This window comes from Bombina bombina, chromosome 1 (assembly GCF_027579735.1).
Source record: "Bombina bombina isolate aBomBom1 chromosome 1, aBomBom1.pri, whole genome shotgun sequence".
In the NCBI taxonomy this organism is placed as follows: Eukaryota; Metazoa; Chordata; class Amphibia; order Anura; family Bombinatoridae; genus Bombina; species Bombina bombina.
The window spans coordinates 1,015,256,777-1,015,284,586 of record NC_069499.1 but is presented as its reverse complement, the minus strand read 5'-3'; the positions used below and the strand labels follow the sequence as shown (position 1 = coordinate 1,015,284,586).

The following is a 27,810-nucleotide window of genomic DNA, read 5'->3' as shown; positions in this document are numbered from 1 at the left end:
CACTATTAAAAATATGTCTAACTAGTTCTATAATGGATCACATGAGCAGGAGCCGGTTAGAGGCACACATTAGACAGGATATACGTATCGTATGAGGCTTCAACAGGATGCTTAATCAATAACAAATTCCCAGAAAGGCTCAATCAGATGATGCAATCGTAAGTGCAGCGTTGCAGATAAGTGTGTCTATTGCTCTATTTAATGCAGCTACCGCAGCTCCTGCTGTTTAAAGAGATCTGGACTGTTTCTTTAGCACATTTATGCTCACATTTATGCTCTAACATTTTATGCTCTAACATATTTTTTTTCCGGTTGCTTGAGAGTGCCGCTTGCTTGAGTTCCGGATAATTCAGCTTGGCCTCAGTTGTTTCATTTCTTTCATATTGGCAAGAGTCAATAATATGCTAAAGGGCTACAGTAGTTTAGTCTGTTCCACTGTCGAGCGGTAGTGCTTTCATTGTGGATATTATTTGAACTCTGTTTGGGCTGAGACTACAGGGTATGCATTCTGTGAATTATACTTTTATTTGAGAGTGTCAGTATGTGCTTTCGCCATTTCTAGTGGCGGGAAGAGACGCAGTATTTTCTGAGGTGGGAAACAGAAGCACGCGCTTGTGATGCGGCGCTGTTTCCCATTGGCTGGTCACGTGACTCGACTCTCCGCCTTAGATTAGTCTTGCACCGGAGTTGGTAGTTGTAGACTAGTGGAGTGGCGTCTCTCAATGTTTTTTATTTTTTTCAGCTCAGGTCAACAGGAGCTATGTGGTGATTCCTCTGTATAAAATGCAAGGATCTTTATAATTTCATCTAATTTCTTCAGTTAGGCTGAAGGGTTTTGCATACTGGTCAATCTGCAGCCATATCAGAGTTTAAAAGTACAATTACATTTCACATTAGAATATTTCATGTTATTTATTCATGTTACATTTTTCTATGTTGAAATAAAAGTTCTTTCTTTCTCATTTCACGCTGCATTAAAGTGAATGTAAATTTTGATGCTAAAGTGCCTGTTTTTTAAAACTTTGATTAAAAACAGGGGCACTTTAATTCATCAAAATTTACATTTCACTCCTGTTGTGACAAAAAAACTTACCTTTTAAACTTCACAGCAGCTCCAGCTTCCTCCGGTCTCACAAGCCATTTCTGATGTCAGAAATGATTGATAGGTCATCCTCCAATCACAGCTTTCCCCCCGGGGGATTCAGTGTCTGATTCACTGCTGTGATTGTAGGAAGCCGGATGCCTTATTTTAGACCCAGGAAGAGGCTTTAAAATGGGTGGAGGAAGTTGGAGCTGCTGTGAAGATTAAAAGGTAAGTTTTTTTTTTTTCACAACAGGAGTGAAATGAAAATTTTGATGACTTAAAGTACCCCTGTTTTTTTCGAAGTTTTAAAAACCGGGCACTTGAGCATCAAAATTTACATTCACTTTAAGAACTTATATGTTTTTGTAATTTATGTTTTGTATTGAGCACAAATGGTTGCCTATATGCAATTCTGTGCTGCTTGCTTAAAGGGCCATAATACCCAAATGTTTAAACACTTGAAAGTGATGCAGCATAGCTGTAAAAAGCTGATTAGAAAATATCACCTGAACATCTCTATGTAAAAGATATTTTACCTCAAAAGTTCCTCAGTAGCCACCTCCCATTGTAAAGGATTTCTAAGCAGCATTTTAGTGTGTTTGTCCTGGGACATCTGAAGGGACTAGCATCGTGCACTCTCATATTATTTCACCAATCAGGTAAAGGAAGCTTACTATGAAATCTCATGAGAGTTAAGTGAAATCTCATGAGATCACAGTAAGAGTTCATGACCTCAGCACTGCTGATGCTGATTGGCTGCTGTTCATTTCTTCATTTTTTTAAATTTGTTTACCTGCAGCTGGGAGCAGCTGAGTATAACTTTTTACACAGAACTTACTCTGGTGAGCTGAGGAGATTGTGAGGTAAAATATCTTCCTTTTTTACATAGAGAAGCTCAGGTGATATTTTCCTGTCAGCTTTTTACAGTTATACTGCATCAGTTTCAAGTGATTTAGCATATGAGTATTATGTCCCTTTAACTACAACTTTCCCTTCTAGAGATAGGTTGTTGCCCGCTGAACCCTATGTCTCTCAGGTGGATGTTGTTCAGGCAATGCTACAGCTTTCTCCTTAGACGTCCCAAGCCTCAACAGTGTCACATGCAGTGCCCCGCGGTTCCTCTTAATCTCCTGGAGGAGTTATTTGCCTGCAGAAATTCTGCCCAGGTATCTTCTGTGGTATCTGTGGCATTACCTGCTTTTCCTATACTTAAGGGAAATCGCAAGAGGAAAATTAGAGATACTTTAGAATATAATTCCTTCATCTGATGCTGAAGTAGTATCCTTCAGATTTAAGCTTGAACACTTTTGTGTATGGTTAAAGGAGTTTTTGGCTACTTTGGAGAGACTCCGATACGTATGTCATTGTCAACCCTAAAGAATCTAGTAAACTTTATAAGTTCTAGGATTCCTCTGTGGAAGCTTGTCCTGTTCCAGACCGTGCTAGTAGATTTTTCACAGTAATGGGAGAAGTCGGGTTTCCTTTTTCCCCATCTCCTGTCTTTAAGAGGATGTTTCCTGTCGCTGTATCCATTAAATATCAGGGCGCACAGTGCCTAAAGTAGTAGAGCATTTCTACTCTGGCTAAGAGAACTATGATTCCTAGAGAGGATAGCTGTTCTTTTCAGGATCAATGGACTAAGCTGGAGGCTTACATGGAAGTTTATATTGCTACTGTGTCAAGTACGGCATCTTGTTGGTGTGATGCCTTGTGTCATTCCGATTTGGTACAGACTCTCTTAAGCTAGCCAATTATTTTATTTCTGATGCTATCATGCAAGTTTTTCAGCCGGGAGCCAAGATATCTGGTTTTGCTGTGCTAGCCCGCGGGGCATTGGGGACAGTGGATTTTGCCTCTGACTTTATGTTTCTGGTGCTTCTGTACAAGGGTAAGACCTTGTTTGGTCCTGATATGACAGGAATAGTTCTGATATTACAGGTGGAAAAGGTTTTTTGTCTACCACAAGACAAGGTGAATAGATCTAAAGGAGTTTGCCCCAATCTGGAAACGGTCCAAGTGAGGGGTTGAATCTCTCTATCTGGATACGAGATGTCCCAGATAAGCTGTGGACATAGTATCTCAGGGTTACTACATAGTCGTCATTCCTTCCCTCCCTGAGGCAGGTTCCACCTCTCAATTTTATCTGCAGGCCAGATATTAGTGAGGCGTTTTTGTAGTGCGTTTGGGACTTCTCTTCCCTGTGAGTGATAGTTCCAGTTCCTGTAAGGGAACAGGGTCTAGGTTTTTATCCATTCCTGTTTGAGGTTCCCGAAAAAGAGGGAATTTTTCTTCCTATGGTAGAACTAGTGTCTCATCAAGTTGTCTCAGGGTACCGTTCTTCAAATGGAAACCAGTGGTTCCATTCTTCCTTTGGTCTAGGAGGGTCAGTTCATGGTGACCATAGACCCTGGAGGATGCGCATTTTCTTAAGTTCCTGAGTTTTGCCTTTCTGTCAAACACTTTCAGTTTGTGGCTCTGCCCTTTGGCCTTGCCATGTCTCTCAGAGGGGGCTATATTGACAGTGATCAGGTTTCAGGGAATTGCTGTGGTGCCCTTCCTGGACGTCATAATGGTTCAGGCGCCATCTTTTCAACAAGCAAACTTTCATACAGAGATCTTGTTGTCTTCTTCATTCCCACAGATAGAAGTGAATCTGAAAATGAGTTCTCGTGTTCCAGCTACAGGAGTAGTTTCTTAGGGACCATATTAGTTTCCCTATCCCTGAAAATATTTTTGACAGAGGTCAGAAAATAGAGGATTTTTTCCTCTTGCCTCTTTCGGTACTCTACTGTTTGGCCCTTCAGTGGCTCAATGTATAGAGGTAATTGGTCTGATGGTTGCTTCATTGGACATCATCCCTTTGCTCGATTCCATCTAAGAGTCTGCTGTTATGCATGTTCAGATAGTGGGCCGGGGATCTTGTTGCTCTGTCTCGGAGGATAGATCTAGATCTGTCGACTTGAGATTCTTCCCTGTGGATTAGAGAGGGGAATTAGTGGTAGAGCGCTCGCTTAGCTTGCGAGAGGTAGCGGGATCGTTGCCTGCATTCTCTATAATCTTTTGGTTTTCTCAGGAGTATCTGTCTTGGGGCACAGCTTCCAAGGACCTTTCTGAGTAATAGTGACCACGGTCGCTAGCCTGTTGGGTTGGTGACTATGGACGTGGGAGGATTCTGCTCTTCTCTTAACCATCTTGGTATTGAGAGCGATCTACAATGCTCTAATGGCTTGGCCTCAGTTGTATATCTACCTGGGAGGAACTTGGAGTTCCTTTGCCATGATTGGCGTGGAATGTTTGGTGGGCGGACACTCACATTCATTGTTTATCCACTATTCACATTTCATGAGTGAATACCGGGAGCAGACTTCTTGAGCAGTCAGATTTTTCATCCTGTGGAGTGGGCGCTTCTCCCAGAGGTATTCTCCAGGTTAACCCTCAAATGGGGGGTGCTGGAATTGAAGATGGCAGTACGTCAAGTTTCCAAGTTATGTTAAAGGTCAAGAGATCAGCAGGCTGCTCTGTTAAATACCCTGGCGGTCCCTTGGGATTTCAGTCTGACATCCCTGTTCCTCAGTTTGCTCTCCTTCCACGAGTCATTGCTCGTATCCAATGGGAGAGAGGTTTCGTAGGATCTGGTATTCAGACCTAGCTGTGATGTATTTCTTCCACCTGAGTGGTTGATCCTGAGGAAGGACTTTCTAATTCAGGGTCCATTCTTTCATCCAATTTTAATTTTCTCTGAAGCTTTTCTGCTTGGAGATTGCATGCTTAGTTATGTCTAAGCGTGTTTTTTCTGAATCGGTCATTGAGACCATGTTTCAAGCCGGTTACTGGTAACTTTTACCATAAGGTATGGTGTAAATTCCCAGATTGGTGTGAATCCCAGGACTACTCTTGGAAGTAGGGTCAGGATTCCTAGGGGTTTTGCCCTTTCTTCGGGAAGGTCTGGAGGACGGTTTGTCAGTCAGTTCTCTGAAGGGTCAGATTTCTGCGTTATCCTTTTTTTACACAAGTGTCTGGCGGAAGTGCCAGACGTGTAGTCTTTTTCTCAGACCCTGGTTAGTATTGGGCCTGTGTTTAAGTCTGTTGCTCCTCTTGGAGCTCCTTGGTTTTAAGGTTTTGCAGCTGGCTCAGTTTGAGCTATAGCATTCCATAGATTTTTTAATTTTCAGCTTGGAAGTTTTCCTTTTTTTTGCTTTATCTTCTCCTCGGAGAGTTTAGGTACTCTCAAATTTGCAGTGTGATTTGCTTTATCTTATTTCGGATAAGGAGGTTATTTGTCCTAAGTGGAAATATTGTTTGTGAATTTGTGATTCCCTCTCTGTGTCCTCATTCTTATCTCTTGAGGACCCTGTGTGTGCACAATTTGGATGTTTTTGCGTACTTAATATTTTTTTATGTTCTTGTCTTGAAAGCTACTGCTACTTCTCTTTTTTCTGGTTGAGAAGTTTAATTCGGGGCTGCAGTCTCCGGAGAGAGTTATGGCTCCTTACACAAGGGCTGTCTCTCCTTCTTGAGCTTTGACAGATGAAGCTTCTGTGGATTGGTTTCGCAAGGCTGCAACTTAGTCTTCTTTGCATACTTTTCCCAAATTGTATCAATTTGATTTTTCTTTTTTTGTCTTGTACGAGGTTTCTTTTGGAGGAAAAGTTCTTCAAGCGGTGGTGCCTTCTGTTTAGGTCTACCTGTCTTGTCCCTCCCTAATCATCTGTGTCCTCTAGCTTGAGTATTGATTCTCAACAGTAATTGATGATGCTGTGGACTCACCATATCTTAGAAAACAAAATTTATGCTTACCTGATAAATTTCTTTCTTTTCGAATATGGTGAGTTCACTGCCCCGCACTTTATTTTAAGACAGTTATTTTTATCTAAAACCTCAGGCACCTCTACACCTTTGTGTTACTCCTTTTTCTCCATTACCTTCGGTTGAATGACTGGGGTTTGTGGGAAGGGAAGTGATACTTAACAGTTTAACTGTGGTGCTCTTTGCCTCCTCCTGCTGGCCAGGAGTGATATTCCCAACAGTAATTGATGATGCAGTGGACTCCATATCCGGAAAAAAAGAAATTTATCAGGTAAGCATACATTTTAGGTTTTTTTTCTGTTGCAATACAGACAAGAGCATACAGTTTAAAAAAGAGTGAAGAGATAGCGATAGGTAAAATGCACATTTCTGGAACACTACATGGCAGAAAACACTGCTGCCACCAACTGTTCTTACAAATGTATACCATAGTTATAAAACTGCTGCCATATAATGTTTGTCATATGCATGCTCCTTCCTACCTGCTGTTCAACAAAGGATATCAAAAGAACAAATAACATGGAATTATAGAAATTGGAAAGTTTTTTTTAATTTTACCCTTTTAATGGCAGGCACTGCTAGACACTGACTGAACATACCCAATTTTAAGTCTAGGAAATTACACTCACTGTCTTTACCACTATAATGACTAGCTATTAGCATGCACAGTACTTACCTGTGATAAAATCATGCTCTGCTACCCACTGCAGTATCTATCAAGGCCAAGCACTGCCACTTACTGTCTGTAGTTACCCAATATCAAGGGCAGACATTTACTGTAAAATCGAATGTAACCACAGAATGCAATTACAACTGCCAATGTTAGACACTGCCACACATAAACATGGTAAATTTAAACATTTAAGTATTGAACTTATTGACTGCAAGGCCAAGCACTACCACCCTTTGTACATACTAACTGTATATCTAGTTGTACGGTCATCCACTACCATCAAGTTGTTGTTCAACCATTTACCATTATCAAGACAAAGCAATACCACCTGTAAGGTTGTGACAATTTCTGTACTTACCCAGAATTCTCAGACCTATTGTATTTACTGTAAGGTAAGGCACTGGTATTCTGTACCTATCACCATCAAGAACAGGCATTGCCATTCACTGAAGTTTTGATAAAGCTCTAACATTTCGGAACTGTGGAATGATTTCAATAGAGTGTGTCCTCATTTGTCAACATTCATTGCAGTCCCCATAAAAGTTACCCAGATTAAAATGAAGAGACATGGGTGACTTAATAGAACAGTTTTACCTTTCTATTGAAGCTCTTTTTTTTTCGTTTTGCCAAAATTGAAGCCATGACATTCTACCGTGATTTCCTTCCAAATGTGTACCTCATCAAATTTTAGCCATATTAGCTCCTAATTGACATCAAGGGCATTCTCAGCCAATCAGGAGTTTATAACCCATACATTTTGAAAAATAAATGTTGGTATTTTCAGAAGTAATGAGGACATTATCCGTTTATATGCTTTTTTTAAGTCCCTCACTGCCTCTTCATTTAAATATTAATACATTTTATAGGGATCAGAATAGTCTTTTTTTTTTTTTTTTTTTTTTTTTTTTAGCTCCATATTGCTGCCTCCCGTGGTTTTGCAGATGCAGCAGAGACCCTGCTTGAGAATGGAGCAAGGATTGACATTAGAGACTCAGACAGCTGGGAACCTCTACATGCTGCAGCCTATTGGGGCCAGGTAAGAGAAGGACAACATGTGATTTGACCTATAAAACCTGTACAGCAGTGAACAGTGGGATTTATGCCTCTTACAGATCTATGTAGCAGAAATTCTTGTGTCACATGGAGCCAGCCTGACCAGCAAAACGTCACTAGAGGAAACACCACTTGGTGAGTATTGCGTGCGCCTGGCAACTGTGAATGCAAAGTACATGAGAACATTTTGGGAATCTAAGTTCTCAATCACCCTGGGCAACTCTACCCCACCTTTTTTCTATTAAGGTTACTCAAGCCTTTAATTTTCTATATTTAAAGGGACAGTTTACTGAAAAATGTTCTCCCCTTTAGTTTGTTCATAATGATCCACTTTACATGCTGGAGTGTATTAAATTGTTTACAAGTATTTCCATTACCTTTATATTGGCATTTGAAATAGTTTATTTAGCCTGTGGTATCCCCACCCATCCTGAAAGTTTTTGGCCTTGAGGCCAAGCTGTGTTAACACAGCCAGTAGAAGAAATTACACTTTCAGTGGGTTATAGAAGAGATAAGGTAATAACATGTTAATTTTCCATTGTTCTCTCAAAGTATTGGTGATTGGTTTATGGACATATATAAGATAAAGAAGCAGGTATGTGTACACAATGTGATAAAGTAATGAGATATGATTATACCTACAAGATTAACCCATTTTAATAGGTTGTGGCTTCAAAACACAAACGGCTAGATTACGAGTTTTGCGGTATGAGTGAAAAAGCAGCATTAAGGCTCTTTTTCACTACCGCTGGTATTATGAGTCTTGCAGGTTTAGGGGCACCGCACACTTATTGGAACAGCCAATAGAATGCGAGTATCAGCCAATAGGATTTTTTCACCTTTAATTCCAATTGGCTGATAGAATTCTATCAGCCAATCGGAATCTAAGGGACGCCATCTTGGATGACGTCATTTAAAGGAGAATTCATTGTTCAAGAAGACGTCGATTGAAGAGGATGCTCCGCACCGGATGTCTTGAAGATGGACCCGCTCCGCGCCGGATGGATGAAGATAGAAGATGCCGTCTGGATGAAGACTTCTGCCCAGTTGGATGAAGACTTCTGCCGCTTCGTTGAGGATGGATGTCGGGTCTTCATAAACTGTAAGCGGATCTTCGGGGTTAGTGTTAGGCTTTTTTAAGGGTTAATTGGGTGGGTTTTATTTTTAGATTAGGCGGAAAAAGAGCTAAATGCCCTTTTAAGGGCAATGCCCATCCAAATGCCCTTTTCAGGGCAATGGGGAGCTTAGGTTTTTTAGTTAGGATTTTATTTGGGGGTTTGGTTGTTTGGGTGGTGGGTTTTGCTGTTGGGGGGGTTGTTTGTATTTTTTTTACAGGTAAAAGAGCTGATTTCTTTATGGCAATGCCCCGCAAAAGGCAGTTTTAAGGGCTATTGGTAACTTAGTTTAGAATAGCTTTTTTTATTTTGGGGGGCTTTTTTATTTTGAAAGGGCTATTAGATTAGGTGTAATTAGTTTAAATATCTGATAATTTCTTTTTTTATTTTGTGTAATTTAGTGTTTGTTTTATTTGTAATTTAGTTAATTATATTTAATTTATGTCATTTATTTAATTGTAGTGTAAGGTTAGGTGTTAGTGTCAGACAGGTTAGGTTTTATTTTACAGGTAAATTTGTATTTAATTTAGCTAGGTAGTTAGTAAATAGTTAATAACTATTTACTAACTATTTTACAGGTAAGTATTTAGTTTTAAATAGGAATTATTTAGTTATTAATAGTAGGTTTTATTTAGATTTATTTTAATTACATTAAAGTTAGTGGGGGTTAGGGTTAGACTTAGGGTTAGGTTTAGGGGTACCTAAGTGCAGGTAGGTTGTGGTGACATTGGGGGCGGGAGATTAGGGGTTAATAACATTATGTAGGTGTCTGCGATGTTGGGGCAGCAGATTAGGGGTTAATAAGTATAATGTAGCTGTTAGCGATGTCGGGGGCAGATTAGGGGTTAATAAGTGTAAGATTAGGGGGGTTTAGACTCGGGTTTAATGTTAGGGTGTTAGGTGTAAACATAAATTTTCTTTCCCCATAGGAATCAATGGGGCTGCGTTACGGAGCTTTATGCTGCTTTATTGCAGGTGTTAGACTTTTTTCAGCTGGCTCTCCCCATTGATGTCTATGGCGAAATCGTGCACGAGCATGTAAAACCAGCTTACCACAGCGCTGGTATTGGAGTGCGGTATGGAGCTCAGTTTTGTTCTACGCTCACTTCTTGCCTGCGAACGCCGGGTTTTTGTAAACCTGTAATACCAGCGCTGTAGGTAAGTGAGCGGTGACAATAACTTGCAAGTTAGTACCGAGCAGCTCTTACCGCAAAACTCATAATCTAGCCGAAAATCAGCTAATTCATTTACACAAATAAGCCTTAAAAAAGCAAATCTCATGCCTTTATTGGAAACACATTAAGGGAAAAACAATTTTATAGTATACTGTCCCTTTAATATACACAAATATACCAGAACTGTCAATATTATAAGATCTAGTCATTTATGTATGAGTTCTAATAAATGTCTATTAGATTGTCTTACGAGTGATTTAAATCTATAAGTCCTTTAGAAACTTTAAATTTCATAATGATATCACACAGAAAAGTAGCCAGTTAGTCCATTATAGTCACTGGTTAAATATGTTCAAAAGCGAACTCTTTATTCAAAAGATCTTCACTGAACATTTGTTTGTTTTCAAAACATGCACACAAATGTGCCATGATTCTTTTTGCAAGGTTAGGAGCCCTGATACTAAACTATTACGATTAAACAAAAAACAAATCAACTGCTATAAGGGGGGCTTGAACCTGTGAAGCTCACCAGCATAGCACTATATCCCCTGTACACTTGCCAATCTATTTACCATTTTTTAGAATATGATCTAGACTCTCTCAAGTATTCCACTTTTTGCCCAAAAAAATATATCTAAAAATAATAAAAAGTAGTGCTCTTTGGATGCACATAGTTTTATTTTATTATATATATATATATATATATATATATATATATATATATATATATATATATATATATATATATATATATATATATATATATATATGTTTGGTATCCCTGTATACTTTCTATTCTGATTTGCCACCAGCATATGACATCTTCAGGATTATAATTTTCTGTTCTTTGTTTTTTGTGTGTTTTTTTCTGGTTTTTAAAATGCTAGGGAAATGTCAGTAAATAGACATATTAACTGTCACATTACAGTGTTTAACATCTATGGGAATCACTTTGGGTTTAGCTTATATTTTCTGTTAGTCCATCTGTCTCACTGTGAAGCATATGCTTAATAACAGTAAGTTTATTATATAATATTTTGTGTGTTTCAATGATCATCAAAAATATATTTGCTGTGACCAGGTGGTTGTTAATGTCTATAGAATTTATTTCCTTCCTAAAATAGGGAGAGTCCACGGCTTCATTCTTTACTGTCGAGAAATACAATACCTGGCCACCAGGAGGAGGCAAAGACACCACAGCCAAAGGCTTAAATATCCCTCCCACTTCCTCATAACCCCAGTCATTCTTTGCCTTTCGTCATGTTAGGAGGTGGCAGAGAAATGTCAGAAGATTTGGAGAGTACTGAAAAAGGGTATCTGTCCTTCATGATAGGACTGGAGTTTTAAGTAGTCATGTCAACCTCTCAGTGAGAGTATTGATTAAAGTTAAAGTCTGGAGATGCAGGGAAAGTTTTTCTGCAAAACCATCCAGACTACTGCTAACAGCTACTAAGCAATCAGTGTTGAGGAGTTTCACTGCCTGCTTTCTCTCACTCAAATCCATGTCAGGAGCGCTTCTATAAGACTATCACACTTGAGAGGCGGTGTTCTGTTCCACAGTATGGATCCTGTAGGTAATATCATTTCAATTTTTACACATAAAACGCTACAACCGGTCACAGTGTGGCTCCTTTATACCTTTATAGGATTCAGGGTTAATATCCTCTGAAGGGGGTTTATTGAACAGTTGGGGTTAATTAATCAGTGTATTAATTATTAACATGCTGCTTTGTGTGATTTTTTTTCCTGGACTGTGTGTTTTTGGCTGGAACAAACAGGTTTCACTTTTAAGTTTCGGTTTCGTTTTTAAAGTGTTGCACAGCTCCTATTACTTGCTGTACTTTTAATAACAGGGAAAGTACCTACTGTCTTGTACTCCATGTGACCGGGTGTGGTCTATGTTAATTTCCTCCATTCCGGCTGAGATTTGAACCTGAGGAGAGTACTTTGGAAGTACGGAGCTCTTAACAAAGGCACAATATGTAATTGGTTGATTCGGATATATGGCTATAGGGTCATCAGTGGATTATATTGATTCCAACAGATATTCAATAAGTGACATGATTAATATGAGGACTTTTATATACTATATATTTTTAAACATGTAGTAAACTGATCCAGATTTTGTTTGTATCCATTCATTACACTGATGTATCGGGGTTAACGAGTAGTTAGAATGGTAGCTGGGTGTGGATGTAGAGGAGATAGGATCCTATTGGTCCGACCATACACACACCTTTATGCTATTAGAGGTTTGGTAATGAGCGGCATTATAAAGCCAGTCTAAATTTGTACTTTATTATGCCTGAGGAAACGGCCGATAGAGCTGAGAAACGCGTAGCAATTTTTAACTGATGTACACTTTCCACCTACTTGTGTATGAAGGATTTTATGTTTTATCAATGATTAAAGAAGTGTTTTATTTTTAAATCATTGTCTGCTATCCCTTAACAAGTAAGGTGCTCATTACCAAACCGCTGTGAAGTTCCTGGAAGTCTGCTGCTGTGAGGAGAACGCTGCCAGTGAGAGAGCAAGCTGGATTGCTCTGATAGCCAGTCTGTGTCCACAAGCACATTGGTGTGCTCGGCCAAAGTGTGAGTACCCTGGATCAGAGTGTGCTGTATGTGTGGGGTCTGTGGGCTGTGAATGCACACAATGGTCGTTCTTCTCTATTTGTAATCCACACAGATTTTTTGATCATCATCCGAAGAGAGGATTCATCTCTGCGGCCATTTGGAGGCTGAGGTTATCGGCTGGAATATCTGTGGACTCCTATTGATTTAACAGACTATTTGTTTGTATCACGTCTAATGGACTCTACCACTGTGTTACTTAACATTTAATGAGGTGCCACTTTCTATTATTTTTATTTTTATTTTTTACACTTATTTTTTATTTTTATATCATTCAGTCTTATTTGTTTAACTTATTATATGACACATTAGCGCACTCCTGTGTTTTATCACATTTTACTGATTAGGATCAGACCTGTGTTTAGATCTGGAGCTCCTCCTTGGAGCCTAAATCTTGTTGTTCAGGTTTTGCAACAGGTTTTGTTTGAGCCTCTGCATTCCGTTGACATTAAATTGTTATCTTGGAAGGTTCTCTTTTTATTGGCTATTGCCTCTGCGCGTAGAGTTTCTGAAATCTCTGCTTTGCAATGTGAGCTCCCTTATCTGAATTGTCATGCAGATAAGGCAGTTTTATGTACTAAATTAGGTTTTCTTCCTAAGGGTTTGTCAGATCGCAACATCAATCAGGAGATTGGGGTTCCTTCCTTGTGTCCTAATCCTTCTTCATCGAAGGAGCCCTTACTTCACACTTTGGATGTGGTTCGCGCCTTGAAGTTCTATCTTCAGGCTACTAAGGAGTTTAGACAATCTTCCTCATTGTTTGTTGTCTATTCGGGGAAGCGTAAGGAGCAGAAGGCTACTTCGACTTCCCTATCTTTTTGGTTAAGGAGTGTCATCCACTTAGCTTACGAGACAGCGGGACATCGTCCTCCTGAGAGGATAACGGCTCATTCCATTAGAGCAGTGGCTTCCTCTTGGGACTTTAAGAATGAGGCCTTTATGGATCCGATTTGTAAGGCGGCTACCTGGTCCTCCTTACATACTTTTTCAAAATTTTACAAGTTTTATGTTTTTGCTTCGGCTGAAGCAGCTTTCGGGAGAAAAGTTTTGCAGGCTGTGGTGCCCTCAGAATAGGGTCTGCCTCTTTTTATTTGTTCTCTCCCATTATTCATTCAGTGTCCCCTGGAGCTTGGGTATAGTTTTCCCAACAGTAAGGAATGAAGCAGTGGACTATCCCTATCTTATTAAGGAAAACATAATTTATGCTTACCAGATAAATTCCTTTCCTTCCGGATAGGGAGAGTCCATGGCCCCTGCCCGTTTTTTCTTGTCTATGGGCGGTCCCCTATTATTTATTTTATTCTTCTGGCACCATTTATACCCTAATGTTTCTCCTACTTTTGCTTGTTCCCTTGGCAGAATGACTGGGGTAATGAGGAAGTGGAAGGGATATTTAAGCCTTTGGCTGGGGTGTATTTGCCTCCTCCTGGTGGCCAGGTGTTGTATTTCCCAACAGTAATGAATGAAGCCGCGGACTCTCCCTATCCGGAAGGAAAGGAATTTATCTGGTAAGCATAAATTATGTTTTACTAAACTAAATAGCTTTGTTATATATAATACACATACACAAAATTTCACACACACACGTTTTTATTTATATGTGTATATATATGTGTATATATATATATATATATATATATATATATATATATAAAAACACAGTTATGGGGAGGTTACTTGATCTGCAGGTCAAAATGACTTTTGTGGTACAGTTTGCCTGACACTTCTGCATGTAACTAATTTAGGCCTAGATTTGGAGTTTGGCGGTAAAAGGGCTGTTAACGCTCCGCTGGCTTTTTTCTGGCCGCACCATAAATTTAACTCTGGTATCGAGAGTTCAAACAAATGCTGCGTTAGGCTCCAAAAAAGGAGCGTAGAGCATTTTTACCGCACATGCAACTCTCGATACCAGCGGTGCTTACGGACGCGGCCAGCCTCAAAAACGTGCTCGTGCACGATTCCCCCATAGGAAACAATGGGACTGTTTGAGCTGAAAAAAAACCTAACACCTGCAAAAAAGCAGCGTTCAGCTCCTAACGCAGCCCCATTGTTTCCTATGGGGAAACACTTCCTACGTCTGCACCTAACACTCTAACATGTACCCCGAGTCTAAACACCCCTAGCCTTACACTTATTAACCCCTAATCTGCCGCCCCCGCTATCGCTGACACCTGCATATTTTTTTTAACCCCTAATCTGCCGCTCCGTAAACCGCCGCAACCTACGTTATCCCTATGTACCCCTAATCTGCTGCCCCTAACACCGCCGACCCCTAGATTATATTTATTAACCCCTAATCTGCCCCCCACAACGTCGCCGACACCTGACTACACTTATTAACCCCTAATCTGCCGAGCGGACCTGAGCGCTACTATAATAAAGTTATTAACCCCTAATCCGCCTCACTAACCCTATCATAAATAGTATTAACCCCTAATCTGCCCTCCCTAACATCGCCGACACCTACCTTCAATTATTAACCCCTAATCTTCCGAGTGGAGCTCACCGCTATTCTAATAAATGTATTAACCCCTAACGCTAAGTCTAACCCTAACACTAACACCCCCATAACTTAAATATAATTTACATCTAACGAAATTAATTAACTCTTATTAAATAAATGATTCCTATTTAAAGCTAAATACTTACCTGTAAAATAAATCCTAATATAGCTACAATATAAATTATAATTACATTGTAGCTATTTTAGGATTAATATTTATTTTACAGGCAACTTTGTAATTATTTTAACTAGGTACAATAGCTATTAAATAGTTAAGAACTATTTAATAGCTACCTAGTTAAAATAATAACAAATTTACCTGTAAAATAAATCCTAACCTAAGATATAATTAAACCTAACACTACCCTATCAATAAAATAATTAAATAAACTACCTACAATTACCTACAATTAACCTAACACTACACTATCAATAAATTAATTAAACACAATTGCTAAAAAAAAATACAATTAAATAAACTAGCTAAAGTACAAAAAATAAAAAAGAACTAAGTTACAAAAAATAAAAAAATATTTACAAACATAAGAAAAATATTACAACAATTTTAAACTAATTACACCTACTCTAAGCCCCTTAATAAAATAACAAAGCCCCCCAAAATAAAAAATTCCCTACCCTATTCTAAATTAAAAAAGTTACAAGCTCTTTTACCTTACCAGCCCTGAACAGGGCCCTTTGCGGGGCATGCCCCAAGAATTTCAGCTCTTTTGCCTGTAAAAGAATAAATACAATACCCCCCCCCCCCCCAACATTACAACCCACCACCCACATACCCCTAATCTAACCCAAACCCCCCTTAAATAAACCTAACACTAAGCCCCTGAAGATCTTCCTACCTTGTCTTCACCATACCAGGTTCACCGATCCGTCCTGGCTCCAACATCTTCATCCAACCCAAGCGGGGGTTGGCGATCCATCATCCGGTGCTGAAGAGGTCCAGAAGAGGCTCCAAAGTCTTCCTCCTATCCGGCAAGAAGAGGACATCCGGACCGGCAAACATCTTCTCCAAGCGGCATCTTCGATCTTCTTCCATCCGGTGCGGAGCGGGTCCATCTTGAAGCAGGCGACGCGGATCCATCCTCTTCTTCCGTTGTCTCCCGACGAATGACGGTTCCTTTAAGGGACGTCATCCAAGATGGCGTCCCTCGAATTCCGATTGGCTGATAGGATTCTATCAGCCAATCGGAATTAAGGTAGGAATTTTCTGATTGGCTGATGGAATCAGCCAATCAGAATCAAGTTCAATCCGATTGGCTGATCCAATCAGCCAATCAGATTGAGCTCGCATTCTATTGGCTGTTCCGATCAGCCAATAGAATGCGAGCTCAATCTGATTGGCTGATTGGATCAGCCAATTGGATTGAACTTGATTCTGATTGGCTGATTCCATCAGCCAATCAGAAAATTCCTACCTTAATTCCGATTGGCTGATAGAATCCTATCAGCCAATCGGAATTCGAGGGACGCCATCTTGGATGACGTCCCTTAAAGGAACCGTCATTCGTCGGGAGACAACGGAAGAAGAGGATGGATCCGCGTCGCCTGCTTCAAGATGGACCCGCTCCGCACCGGATGGAAGAAGATCGAAGATGCCGCTTGGAGAAGATGTTTGCCGGTCCGGATGTCCTCTTCTTGCCGGATAGGAGGAAGACTTTGGAGCCTCTTCTGGACCTCTTCAGCACCGGATGATGGATCGCCAACCCCCGCTTGGGTTGGATGAAGATGTTGGAGCCAGGACGGATCGGTGAACCTGGTATGGTGAAGACAAGGTAGGAAGATCTTCAGGGGCTTAGTGTTAGGTTTATTTAAGGGGGGTTTGGGTTAGATTAGGGGTATGTGGGTGGTGGGTTGTAATGTTGGGGGGGGGGTATTGTATTTATTCTTTTACAGGCAAAAGAGCTGAAATTCTTGGGGCATGCCCTGCAAAGGGCCCTGTTCAGGGCTGGTAAGGTAAAAGAGCTTGTAACTTTTTTAATTTAGAATAGGGTAGGGAATTTTTTATTTTGGGGGGCTTTGTTATTTTATTAGGGGGCTTAGAGTAGGTGTAATTAGTTTAAAATTGTTGTAATATTTCTCTTATGTTTGTAAACATTTTTTTATTTTTTGTAACTTAGTTCTTTTTTATTTTTTGTACTTTAGCTAGTTTATTTAATTGTATTTTTTTTAGCAATTGTGTTTAATTAATTTATTGATAGTGTAGTGTTAGGTTAATTGTAGGTAATTGTAGGTAGTTTATTTAATTATTTTATTGATAGGGTAGTGTTAGGTTTAATTACATCTTAGGTTAGGATTTATTTTACAGGTAAATTTGTTATTATTTTAACTAGGTAGCTATTAAATAGTTCTGAACTATTTAATAGCTATTGTACCTAGTTAAAATAAATACCAAGTTGCCTGTAAAATAAATATTAATCCTAAAATAGCTACAATATAATTATAATTTATATTGTAGCTATATTAGGATTTATTTTACAGGTAAGTATTTAGCTTTAAATAGGAATCATTTATTTAATAAGAGTTAATTAATTTCGTTAGATGTAAATTATATTTAAGTTAGGGGGGTGTTAGTGTTAGGGTTAGACTTAGCTTTAGGGGTTAATCAATTTATTAGAATAGCGGTGAGCTCCGGTCGTCAGATTAGGGGTTAATAATTGAAGGTAGGTGTCGGCGATGTTAGGGAGTGCAGATTAGGGGTTAATACTATTTATGATAGGGTTAGTGAGGCGGGTTAGGGGTTAATAACTTTATTATAGTAGCGCTCAGGTCCGCTCGGCAGATTAGGGGTTAATAAGTGTAGGCAGGTGTCGGCGACGTTGAGGGGGGCAGATTAGGGGTTAATAAATATAATATAGGGGTCGGCGGTGTTAGGGGTAGCAGATTAGGGGTACATAGGGATAACGTAGGTGGCGGCGCTTTGCGGTCGGAAGATTAGGGGTTAATTATTTTAAGTAGCTGGCGGCGACGTTGTGGGGGGCAGGTTAGGGGTTAATAAATGTAATACAGGGGTCGGCGGTGTTAGGGGCAGCAGATTAGGGGTACATAAGTATAACGTAGGTGGCGGTCGGCAGATTAGGGGTTAAAAATTTTAATCGAGTGGCGGCGATGTGGGGGGAGCTCGGTTTAGGGGTACATAGGTAGTTTATGGGTGTTAGTGTACTTTAGGGTACAGTAGTTAAGAGCTTTATGAACCGGCGTTAGCCAGAAAGCTCTTAACTCCTGCTATTTTCAGGCGGCTGGAATTTTGTCGTTAGAGCTCTAACGCTCACTTCAGAAACGACTCTAAATACCGGCGTTAGAAAGATCCCATTGAAAAGATAGGATACGCAAATGGCGTAGGGGGATCTGCGGTATGGAAAAGTCGCGGCTGAAAAGTGAGCGTTAGACCCTTTAATCACTGACTCCAAATACCAGCGGGCGGCCAAAACCAGCGTTAGGAGCCTCTAACGCTGGTTTTGACGGCTACCGCCGAACTCCAAATCTAGGCCTTAATCACCTATATAATAAAAAATATATGTGTTTGTTATTTGACCCTGACTTGGAGTAGGTGACATAACCGGTTTAATCAGCACAAAATGTACATTCAATAGTATATTCAAAACCCCATCTTAAATAAATCCAAATATTCTTTTATATTAAATTGGAAAATCATGTTTTCTGCATTGTATCTAAACGATTGCATTTTAAAATGCATGTAAGTATTTTGGAAAAACGTATGTCCTGTTTCTGAAAAGAAAACGTTTGGTTTTATGCTTGTCTGTTGTATTACCGTCTACTTATTGAGCTGCAGGAGTTATCCATTATTATCCAGTGAGTAATCTGTCCCTAGAGATTATAGGACATTATTGTTAGGTTCAGTACTCATTTTTTAATATATATAGTTTTAACTATAGTTGTTTTTACAGAAATGGTAGTGGATTCATGGATTAAACTTCCAGTAGAGGTGGTAAACACAGAGACTGTAAAATAATTAAAAAAATGCCTGGGACATGCATAAGGCTATCCTAAGAAAACGGTAACCTGTAATATGGGTAGACTTGATGGGTCTTTCGGTTATTATCTATCATCAAATTCTATTTCTCTATGTGACATGTTTGAGTAGTGCTCTTTCATATGTATAATACACCAAAAGTATTTGAACACCTGATTATCACACCTATATCGGCTTGTTGGACATCCCATTTCAAAACCATAGGCATTAATTATTGAGTTGGTAAACGAAATAATGGTGCTGGAGTCCGCCAAACGTCTAAAAAAAGGAAGTTTATTGGGGCCAGTGGCCCATAGTAAAACAAATACAGCACAAACTGGACAAGAACTGACGTGTTTCAGCGTATGCTGCCGTAATCATAGATCTTAATGTCATACATATGAGAGAGAATATTTCAAAGGCCTACAAGAAGCTGATTGGCTGTACAATTAAAAGCAAATTAACTGTTTGTTTACCCATCTATACAAGGTAGTATTACTCAGTGTGTAACCAGGTTGACAGATAATGGATACTTAGGGTTAATTGATATGCAGCATTTTTGTATATGCTGCATATCAATTAACCCTATCAAAGGTAGAGAACATGTCATGCAATACATATTACATAGGTGGTAAAAACATTTTTACATAGATGGTAAAGACTTTTTAAGGGGTACAATAAGGGTCTGTTCAGTGTTTCATATAAGTAATGTACTTGCATTAAGGATAGCAAAGGGTTTCAAAGAGATTAATTAAATAAATAAATAAATAAACCCCATATAGGTCTCAAATGAAGCATAGAACAGAAGATGGATAGATAGGTAGATACATACATACATACATAATATATATACACAAGAAACTGTTGCCACAATGTTGGAAGTATCCACTTGTCTAAAATGTCTTGGTATCCTGTAGCATTACGTTGACTCTTTGTTGGAACTAAGGGGCCTAGCCCAAAACCTGAAAAACAGCTCCAGACCATTATGCCTCCTCTACCAAACTTTACAGTAGGCACTATGCAGTAGGTAGTGTTCTGCCATCTGCAACACCAAGATTCTTCCATCAGGCTGCCAGATAGTGACGCATTGCTCATGTTGATGGCTTGTATACAGCTGCACCCAACGCACAATTCTTGTGCTGATGTTGCTTCTAGAGGCAGGTTGGTACTCTGTATTGAGTGATGCAACAAATGATAGGTAATTGTTATGGTTTACGTACTTCAGCACTCGGCAGCCTGACTTTGTGAGCTTGTGTGGTCTACCACTTTGTATCTAGGTTGTTGTTGCTCCTAGATGCTTCCACTTCACAATAATAGCACTTACAGTTGATTGGGGCAAATCTAGTAAGGCAGATATTACACAAAGTGACTTGTGGCAATAGTGGCATCCTATTACAGTGCCGCATTTAAAGTCACTGAGCTCTTCAGTACAACCCATTGTACTGACAAAGTTTGGCTATGTAGATTTTATGGTTATGGCTTTGTGCTGGATTTTACGCACTTGTTAGTAAGTGTGGCTGAAACACCTGAACTTTATAATTACCCACATGCTTTTGCCATATACTTTATCTCTTAATATCTTTCTGATTATATTCAGTCTCCCACAAAAAAAAATAATGCTGTGTCTTCTATGTTCTAAACTATTATAGAGACTGTATTGAAATGTGAAAAAGGCAAGTTAATCTGCTGCTATTTATATGATTTCAGATTATTCCTAGAAAATGAATCTAAAGAAGGAGAGGCCCTGAACAAAGCAGAATAAATATGCTGTGCACGCAATATTTAATACAAAACGCTTTCCTATAATAGTATCAGCAGCACCCGAACAAGTAGATAAGGTTAACAAATTGGTTTAAAATTTGTTTATTTATACAATGTGTACTTTCCCATCCAAAGAGTACATAAAGCTGAAAACTATGATAAAGGCATAAAAAAAACTTGTTCCAGTTTAGGTAGGGGCTGCAAAAGGCATGTAAAGGTCAATATGTAACATCAGGGACAAGGAATTAGTAATGTGAAGGTGACATTACAGAATGTGTGTACATAATAGCACTCAACTACTCTAAGTGACCAAAATGGACAATAATAATGTGTTTAACTGGACAAAGGAACAAAAAGGTCAGTCTTAAAATTTAACTTTTATTGATATAAATTAAAATAATAAAGAACCCATATAAAAACACAAATCTGACATGAGCTAACGCAAATCCAAAATATCAAAGTGTCAATTCAAATTAATTGACTTATAATATATAGTAATAATAATTCATTGGTGTGCCTAGAGGAGTACAATATTTGATGGTTTATAAAATAGTAGATGGAATAGGTCTTAACTGTAAGTAGACACTGGTCTCGAGCAGTAATACCTAGGATTGGAATTCATTGAGTAGCATATGTATCTGCTGTCAATACAGTAGTGTTATATAGAATAAAGGGCAGAGATACGTTCTAATATAGATGCGTAATATGCAAATAAAAGTACCCACTATATTCTCAGTATGGTAAAGAGGAGGTGATTGTAGAGAGGACAATATAATGGTATGTATTAGGCAATAGTAAAAAACCAATGCGGTAGTATTATCTATAATGCTGTCTTCTTAGGCACTGAGGTACTTGCTGCAGGATGTACAAGACTAGCAACATATAATAAAGGTATACAAGCTATTTGTTGCTTAAGGATTAAGCAGTTATGCTAGTGTTAAGGACACTGCTCACTGCTGCTCAGAATTGCAGGTGAGATCAATAGCAAGTAAAATGGTTAGAGATGCTACCCTCAGATATATAGGTAACATAATACATTAGATGACAGTGACATAATACCATATGACAGTGTTAAATTCTGGGGGTTAAACGGTAATTCGCTAGTGTCAATGACACTGCCCATTGTAAATTTGAGATCGTAATGTAACAATTATAACAGTTATATTAGATGTGGCTATGCCACCAGCATTATATTAGGCACATTCCCTGATGACGTAAACAATAACCCTGAGTAATGCCAGTTAAATCCCAGTTATATATAGTGTGGCTATGCCACCAACATAATTTTACTAGGCACTTCTCTGGTTTCTAAGATTGCTAGAAGCACATGAAGATTTGCTTATTAAAAAAGGGAGAATCGCTAGATGGTTAAAAGCAGACTGAGTGTATAAACACTTAGAATGGAGTGTGGTGTACACAGAAATACACCACACTCATAGGGGGCGCTAACTGGTAGCTAGAATATAGGTACAAATATACAGCAAACTATAGATAAATGATACAATGAATCAAAAAGATACCCAATCCAAATTCGTGGATGCTGGAGTATGGGTATATGCAAATATCACAAGATGTCCATAACAACAATCCTAAAGAATGGAGGCAGCTCTCTGTCATAGGACGGTCATCCTGATGTATCGTGATCTAAGAAGAAAGAGAAACAGAGGCACCAAACATGGCCTATTAACGTCAGGGCACCAACACACAGAACCGACAGGATAAAATATACTCACAAGTGAGGCGCACCCAAATGGTGCTATTGTAGCAGACTGGAACTTTAAGCAGTAGTCCAGCTCACTGATCACTGCCAGCCGAGACCCCAAAACCAGATAATCGCTGAGAGGGCCTATTGGTTAAAACCTGGAAGGACAGGAGAAAGGCACAAGCATAGCCCAGTAACGTTTTGGCCAAGGAGATAGAAAACTTAAAGGTTGCACTTACAGGAGGCGAAGCACCATCAGGTGCAATATCAGCATTACTGGGACCTCTCAGCCGCCCAGTGGACTGTGGAATCCAACCAGCAGGAAACAGATAGTCCCAGCTTGAGAAAAAATTAGGCAAAAGAGAAAAAATGCTCCCACAACAGCAAAAAAATGGATAGTAGCAAGTGTATATTTAAAATACTTTATTAAAACAAGCAACGCGTTTCTCAGCCACCGCAGGGCTGTTTCTTCAGGCTATAAAACAATGTTAAAAACACTTGCTATATAAAAGGAATAAGGAAAAAGGGCTTGGTTCTGATAGGGCAATTAATTAACAATTTAAGTGTTAGCACCTGTTTGACCATATTGATAATTAGTTGATATGGCAACCTCTGTATACAAATCCCTCACAGGTAGTGTTCAGAGCATTGACAGTTATAATACATCTAGATATACAAATCAATCACAGGTGACATTTAAAACATTGACAGTTATAATACATCTATATACAATACCTATACAAATTCACATCACAATATGCACAAGTTAATTTAGCGTACATTTAAAATCCAATAAAAAACATAATGGTATATATACACTTAAAAACTTTAGTACATGATAATACATGAACCCTCTATGGTGCCTGGGAATGTAAACACTGTATCACCATAAGCCTATGTTATATATACAAAGGTAGTATCAGGCAAAATGCCTTTTTTGTAAGTCACGCTAACTACATTAGGGTGGTACATTTATTTGTTGCAAACTAGTGAGAGTATCTTCTCTCATCAACAGGTTATTCTACCTACTTGAATAGTCCGTGGAGCCAAAGGATCAGAGTGTGTACCGATTCATTTTTATGTGTTGATCGTTTTTTTATATATATATATATATATATATATATATATATATATATATATATATATATATATATATATATATATATATATATAGCTAACCCAGAACATAATGTTCTAACGATTACAATGAGACTTTCTAAGTGCACTGTTCATGGCGGCTCCTATAGCCCCCGCCCACCTACGTCACTATAGGGATGAGCCTATTACGTAGCCTTCTTTTTTTGGGATTTAGACAAGCAAATCTTATGATGGCGTTCTCACTGTTCATGGCGGTGTCCATAGGCCACGCCCCCTGCGTCAATGTAAGCAGGGCAGTGAGACACCCACATGTGAAATCGCTTATGATAAAACGCATGAAAAATATGGTTACACTTATTTTCTAACATAACATATATAGATACGTATATATCTGAGGGTAGCATCTCTAACTATTTTGCTTGCTATTGATCTCCCCTGCCATTCTGAGCAGCACGAGCAGTGTCCTTGACACTAGTGTAACCGCTTAATCCTGAAGCAACTAATATCTTGTATACCTTTATTATACATTGCTAGTCTTGTACATCCAGCAGCAAGTACCTCAGTGCCTAAGAAGACAGCATTATAGATAATACTACCGCATTAGTTTTTTACTATTGCCTAATACATACCATTATATTGTCCTCTCTGCAATCACCTCCTCTTTACCATACTGAGAATATAGAGCAACAGTGGGTACTTTTTTTTGCATATTACGCATCTATATTAGAACGTATCTCTGCCCTTTATTCTATATAACGCTACTATATTGACAGCAGATACATATGCTCCTCAATGAATTCCAATCCTAGGTATTACTGCTCGAGACCAGTGTCTACTTACAGTTAAGACCTATTCCATCTACTATTTTATAAACCATCATATATTATACTCCTCTAGGCACACCAGTGAATTATTATTACTGTGTATTATAAGTCAATTAATTTGAATTGACACTTTGATATTTTGGATTTGCGTTAGCTCATGTCAGATTTGTGTTTTTATATGGGTTCTTTATTATTTTAATTTATATCAATAAAAGTTAAATTTTAAGACTGACCTTGTTCCTTTGTCCAGTTAAACACATTATTATTGTCCATTTTGGTCACTTAGAGTAGTTGAATGCTATTATGTACACGGTTTCTGTAATGTCACCTTCACATTACTAATTCCTTGTTCATTTTATCTGTGTACAGCACCTCTCCCCCTAAGTAATAGCTAATTGTTGTAAATATATATAAATACAGCCTAAGATTATTTAAAATAGGGGACTACATCTGGTAGTGCCGCTATTCTCTCTCCTTTGAAGTAAAATCAGGGACACCCTGCATCAGTTTGTCTTCATGCTACTGTAAGGCGGGGAGCATACCATGACTGTGAGTACACCAATGAATATAAAATATAATCCAAGGAGCATCACACACTAGGTAACTGGTCTTCGTAATTATGTAACCGGAATTGACATTTGCTGGAAACTAAAGCTCTTAATACTGATTTTAGATGACTGTAGAGTACAAAATAGATGTCATCAGACTTAGGGGAAGTATAAAGCATGACGGAGCTTCTATTTCAATACTTATTCCGTATTATCTTCATCAGCTGTATTCCTAAAATGATTGTCCCTCTCTAGGCTCAGAGCTGTAATGTGAACTTACATGATTCACAGCTAATTGCTAAATGAGGCTGTAAGTAAATGTAAAATCAATGATGATTTATTCTGCATTCTGCACATTATCCATTCAGCAGGTGCTGCAGGAGAGCAAAGACACATGCCCCCCCATCTGCAAAGCATTATGGGGCACAGGCTCATTGCATTAAATATAGACAAGCACATTTTACTAAAAATACAGCACTCTCTGCATCCTCCATCTCTCTGCAAGCTCACATCATCACGTTCTGCAGCAGACTCCTGCTAACTACCCTCAGTATATCTCTCTTATTTTCCCTATATATATATTTCCCTATATATTTGTTGTTTAAATATTGGAAAAACAGGTTAAAATGTAGTTTTCATGAAGGAATTGGAACTGCCATGTTGAAACCTAGGTTTCTTTTATCTTATCTTATCTCCCCTGCTGAAGCCAATAAGAAAATATACTGCGTTAAAAAGGCGAGCAAACAATGACTGTGTAGAATATAGTAGTGTTAGGCTTGGGAAGTTTTCAGTGTGCACTTCCAATTCTTATTGTAACAGGAAACATCACATTTTTTAGAGTGAAATTACAGATAAAAAAGGAAACAAAATAATGAAAGTAAATTCTCATTTTCTCTCTCTCGCTATAAAGTTCTCTCTGTGTAAATCATACTGGGATAGAATATCTAACAGCCTCGTCAATCCCTATACTCTCTTCAGTTTCTAGATTATTCAGTTGAACCCATTCACTAAAGGGTCTAAATGTGAATGAGCTTTAGAATAAAAAAAAAGCCAAAAAAGCAGGTATTGCTCAAATTGTGGAGAATAGACATAATGTTTTATAGATTTCTTTGTTGTTTTATAGATTATATATAAATAGATGTTATATATATATATATATATATACATACACACACGGCTAGATTTAGAGTTCTGCGTTAGCCTTAAAAAGCAGCGTTAAGGGGTCCTAACGCTGCTTTTTAATGCCCGCTGGTAGTTAGAGTTTGGCAGGTACAGGTGTACCACTTACTTTTTTTTCCGCGACTCGAGGCTACCGCAAATCCCCTGACAATTGCGTATCCTATCTTTTCTATGGGATGTGCCTAACGCCGGCATAACGAGTCTTGGAAGAAGTGAGTGGTACAGCCTCTACCGCCAAGACTCCAACCGCATAAAAAAGTCAGTAGTTAAGAGTTTTATAGGCTAACGCCGGAACATAAAGCTCTTAACTACAGTGCTATAAAGTACACTAACACCCATAAACTACCTATGAACCCCTAAACCGAGGCCCCCCCACATCGCAAACACCAAAATAAAATTATTTAACCCCTAATCTGCCGACCGGACATCGCCGCCACCTACATTATAGCTATAAACCCCTAATCTGCTGTCCCTAACATCGCCGACACCTACATTATATTTATTAACCCCTAATCTGCCCCCCAACGTCGCCGCAACCTAACTACACTTATTAACCCCTAATCTGCCGACCGGACATCGCCGCCACTTTAATAAATGTATTAACCCCTAAACCGCCGCACTCCCGCCTCGCAAACACTATAATAAATTTTATTAACCCCTAATCTGTCCTCCCTAACATTGCCGCCACCTACCTACAATTATTAACCCCTAATCTGCCACCCCCAATGTCGCCGCTACTATAATAAAGTTATTAACCCCTAAACCTAAGTCTAACCCTAACACCCCCCTAAGTTAAATATAATTTAAATAAAACTAAATAAATTTACTATAATGAAATAAAATATTCCTATTTAAAACTAAATACTTACCTATAAAATAAACCATAAGATAGCTACAATATAACTAATAGTTACATTGTAGCTATTTTAGGATTTATATTTATTTTACAGGCAACTTTGTATTTATTTTAACTAGGTACAATAGATATTAAATAGTTAATAACTATTTAATAGCTACCTAGTTAAAATAATTACAAAATTACCTGTAAAATAAATCCTAACCTAAGTTACAAATACACCTAACACTACACTATCGATAAATTAATTAAATAAATTAACTACAATGATCTAAACTAAAGTACAATTAAATAAACTAAACTATAGTACAAAAACAAACACTAAATTATAAAAAAATATTACAAGAATTTTAATCTAATTACACCTAATCTAAGCCCCCTAATAAAATAAAAAAGCCCCCCAAAATAATAAAATTCCCTACCCTATACTACATTACAAAAGTAATCAGCTCTTTTACCAGCCCTTAAAAGTGCTTTTTGCGGGGCATTGCCCCAAAGTGATCAGCTCTTTTACCTGTAAAAAAAAAATACAAGACCCCCCCAACATTACAACCCACCACCCACACACCCCTACTCTAAAACCCACCCGATCCCCCCTTAAAAAAACCTAACACTACCCCATTGAAGATCACCTTACCTGGAGCCGTGTTCACCCAGCCGGGCACCGATGGGCCAGAAGTGGACATCCGGAGCGGCAGAAGTCTTCATCGGATCGGGGCAGAAGAGGTCCTCCAAGCGGCAGATGTCTTCATCCAAGCGGCATCTTATATCTTCAATCAACCGTAGCGGAGCCATCTTGAATCCAGCCGACG

The 27,810-nt window shown here is 38.7% G+C and overlaps 1 protein-coding gene across 1 annotated transcript in view; it reads left to right on the top strand.

Annotated features, from left to right (window-relative positions):
• PPP1R16B (protein phosphatase 1 regulatory subunit 16B) overlaps positions 1-27,810 on the top strand; it is a 153,061-nt gene that overhangs the window by 90,666 nt on the left and 34,585 nt on the right. The window contains exons 7-8 of the mRNA XM_053715126.1: positions 7,474-7,599; positions 7,676-7,751. Of these exons, the coding sequence (XP_053571101.1) occupies positions 7,474-7,599; positions 7,676-7,751 (202 nt within the window). The remainder of the gene's footprint in view (positions 1-7,473; positions 7,600-7,675; positions 7,752-27,810) is intronic.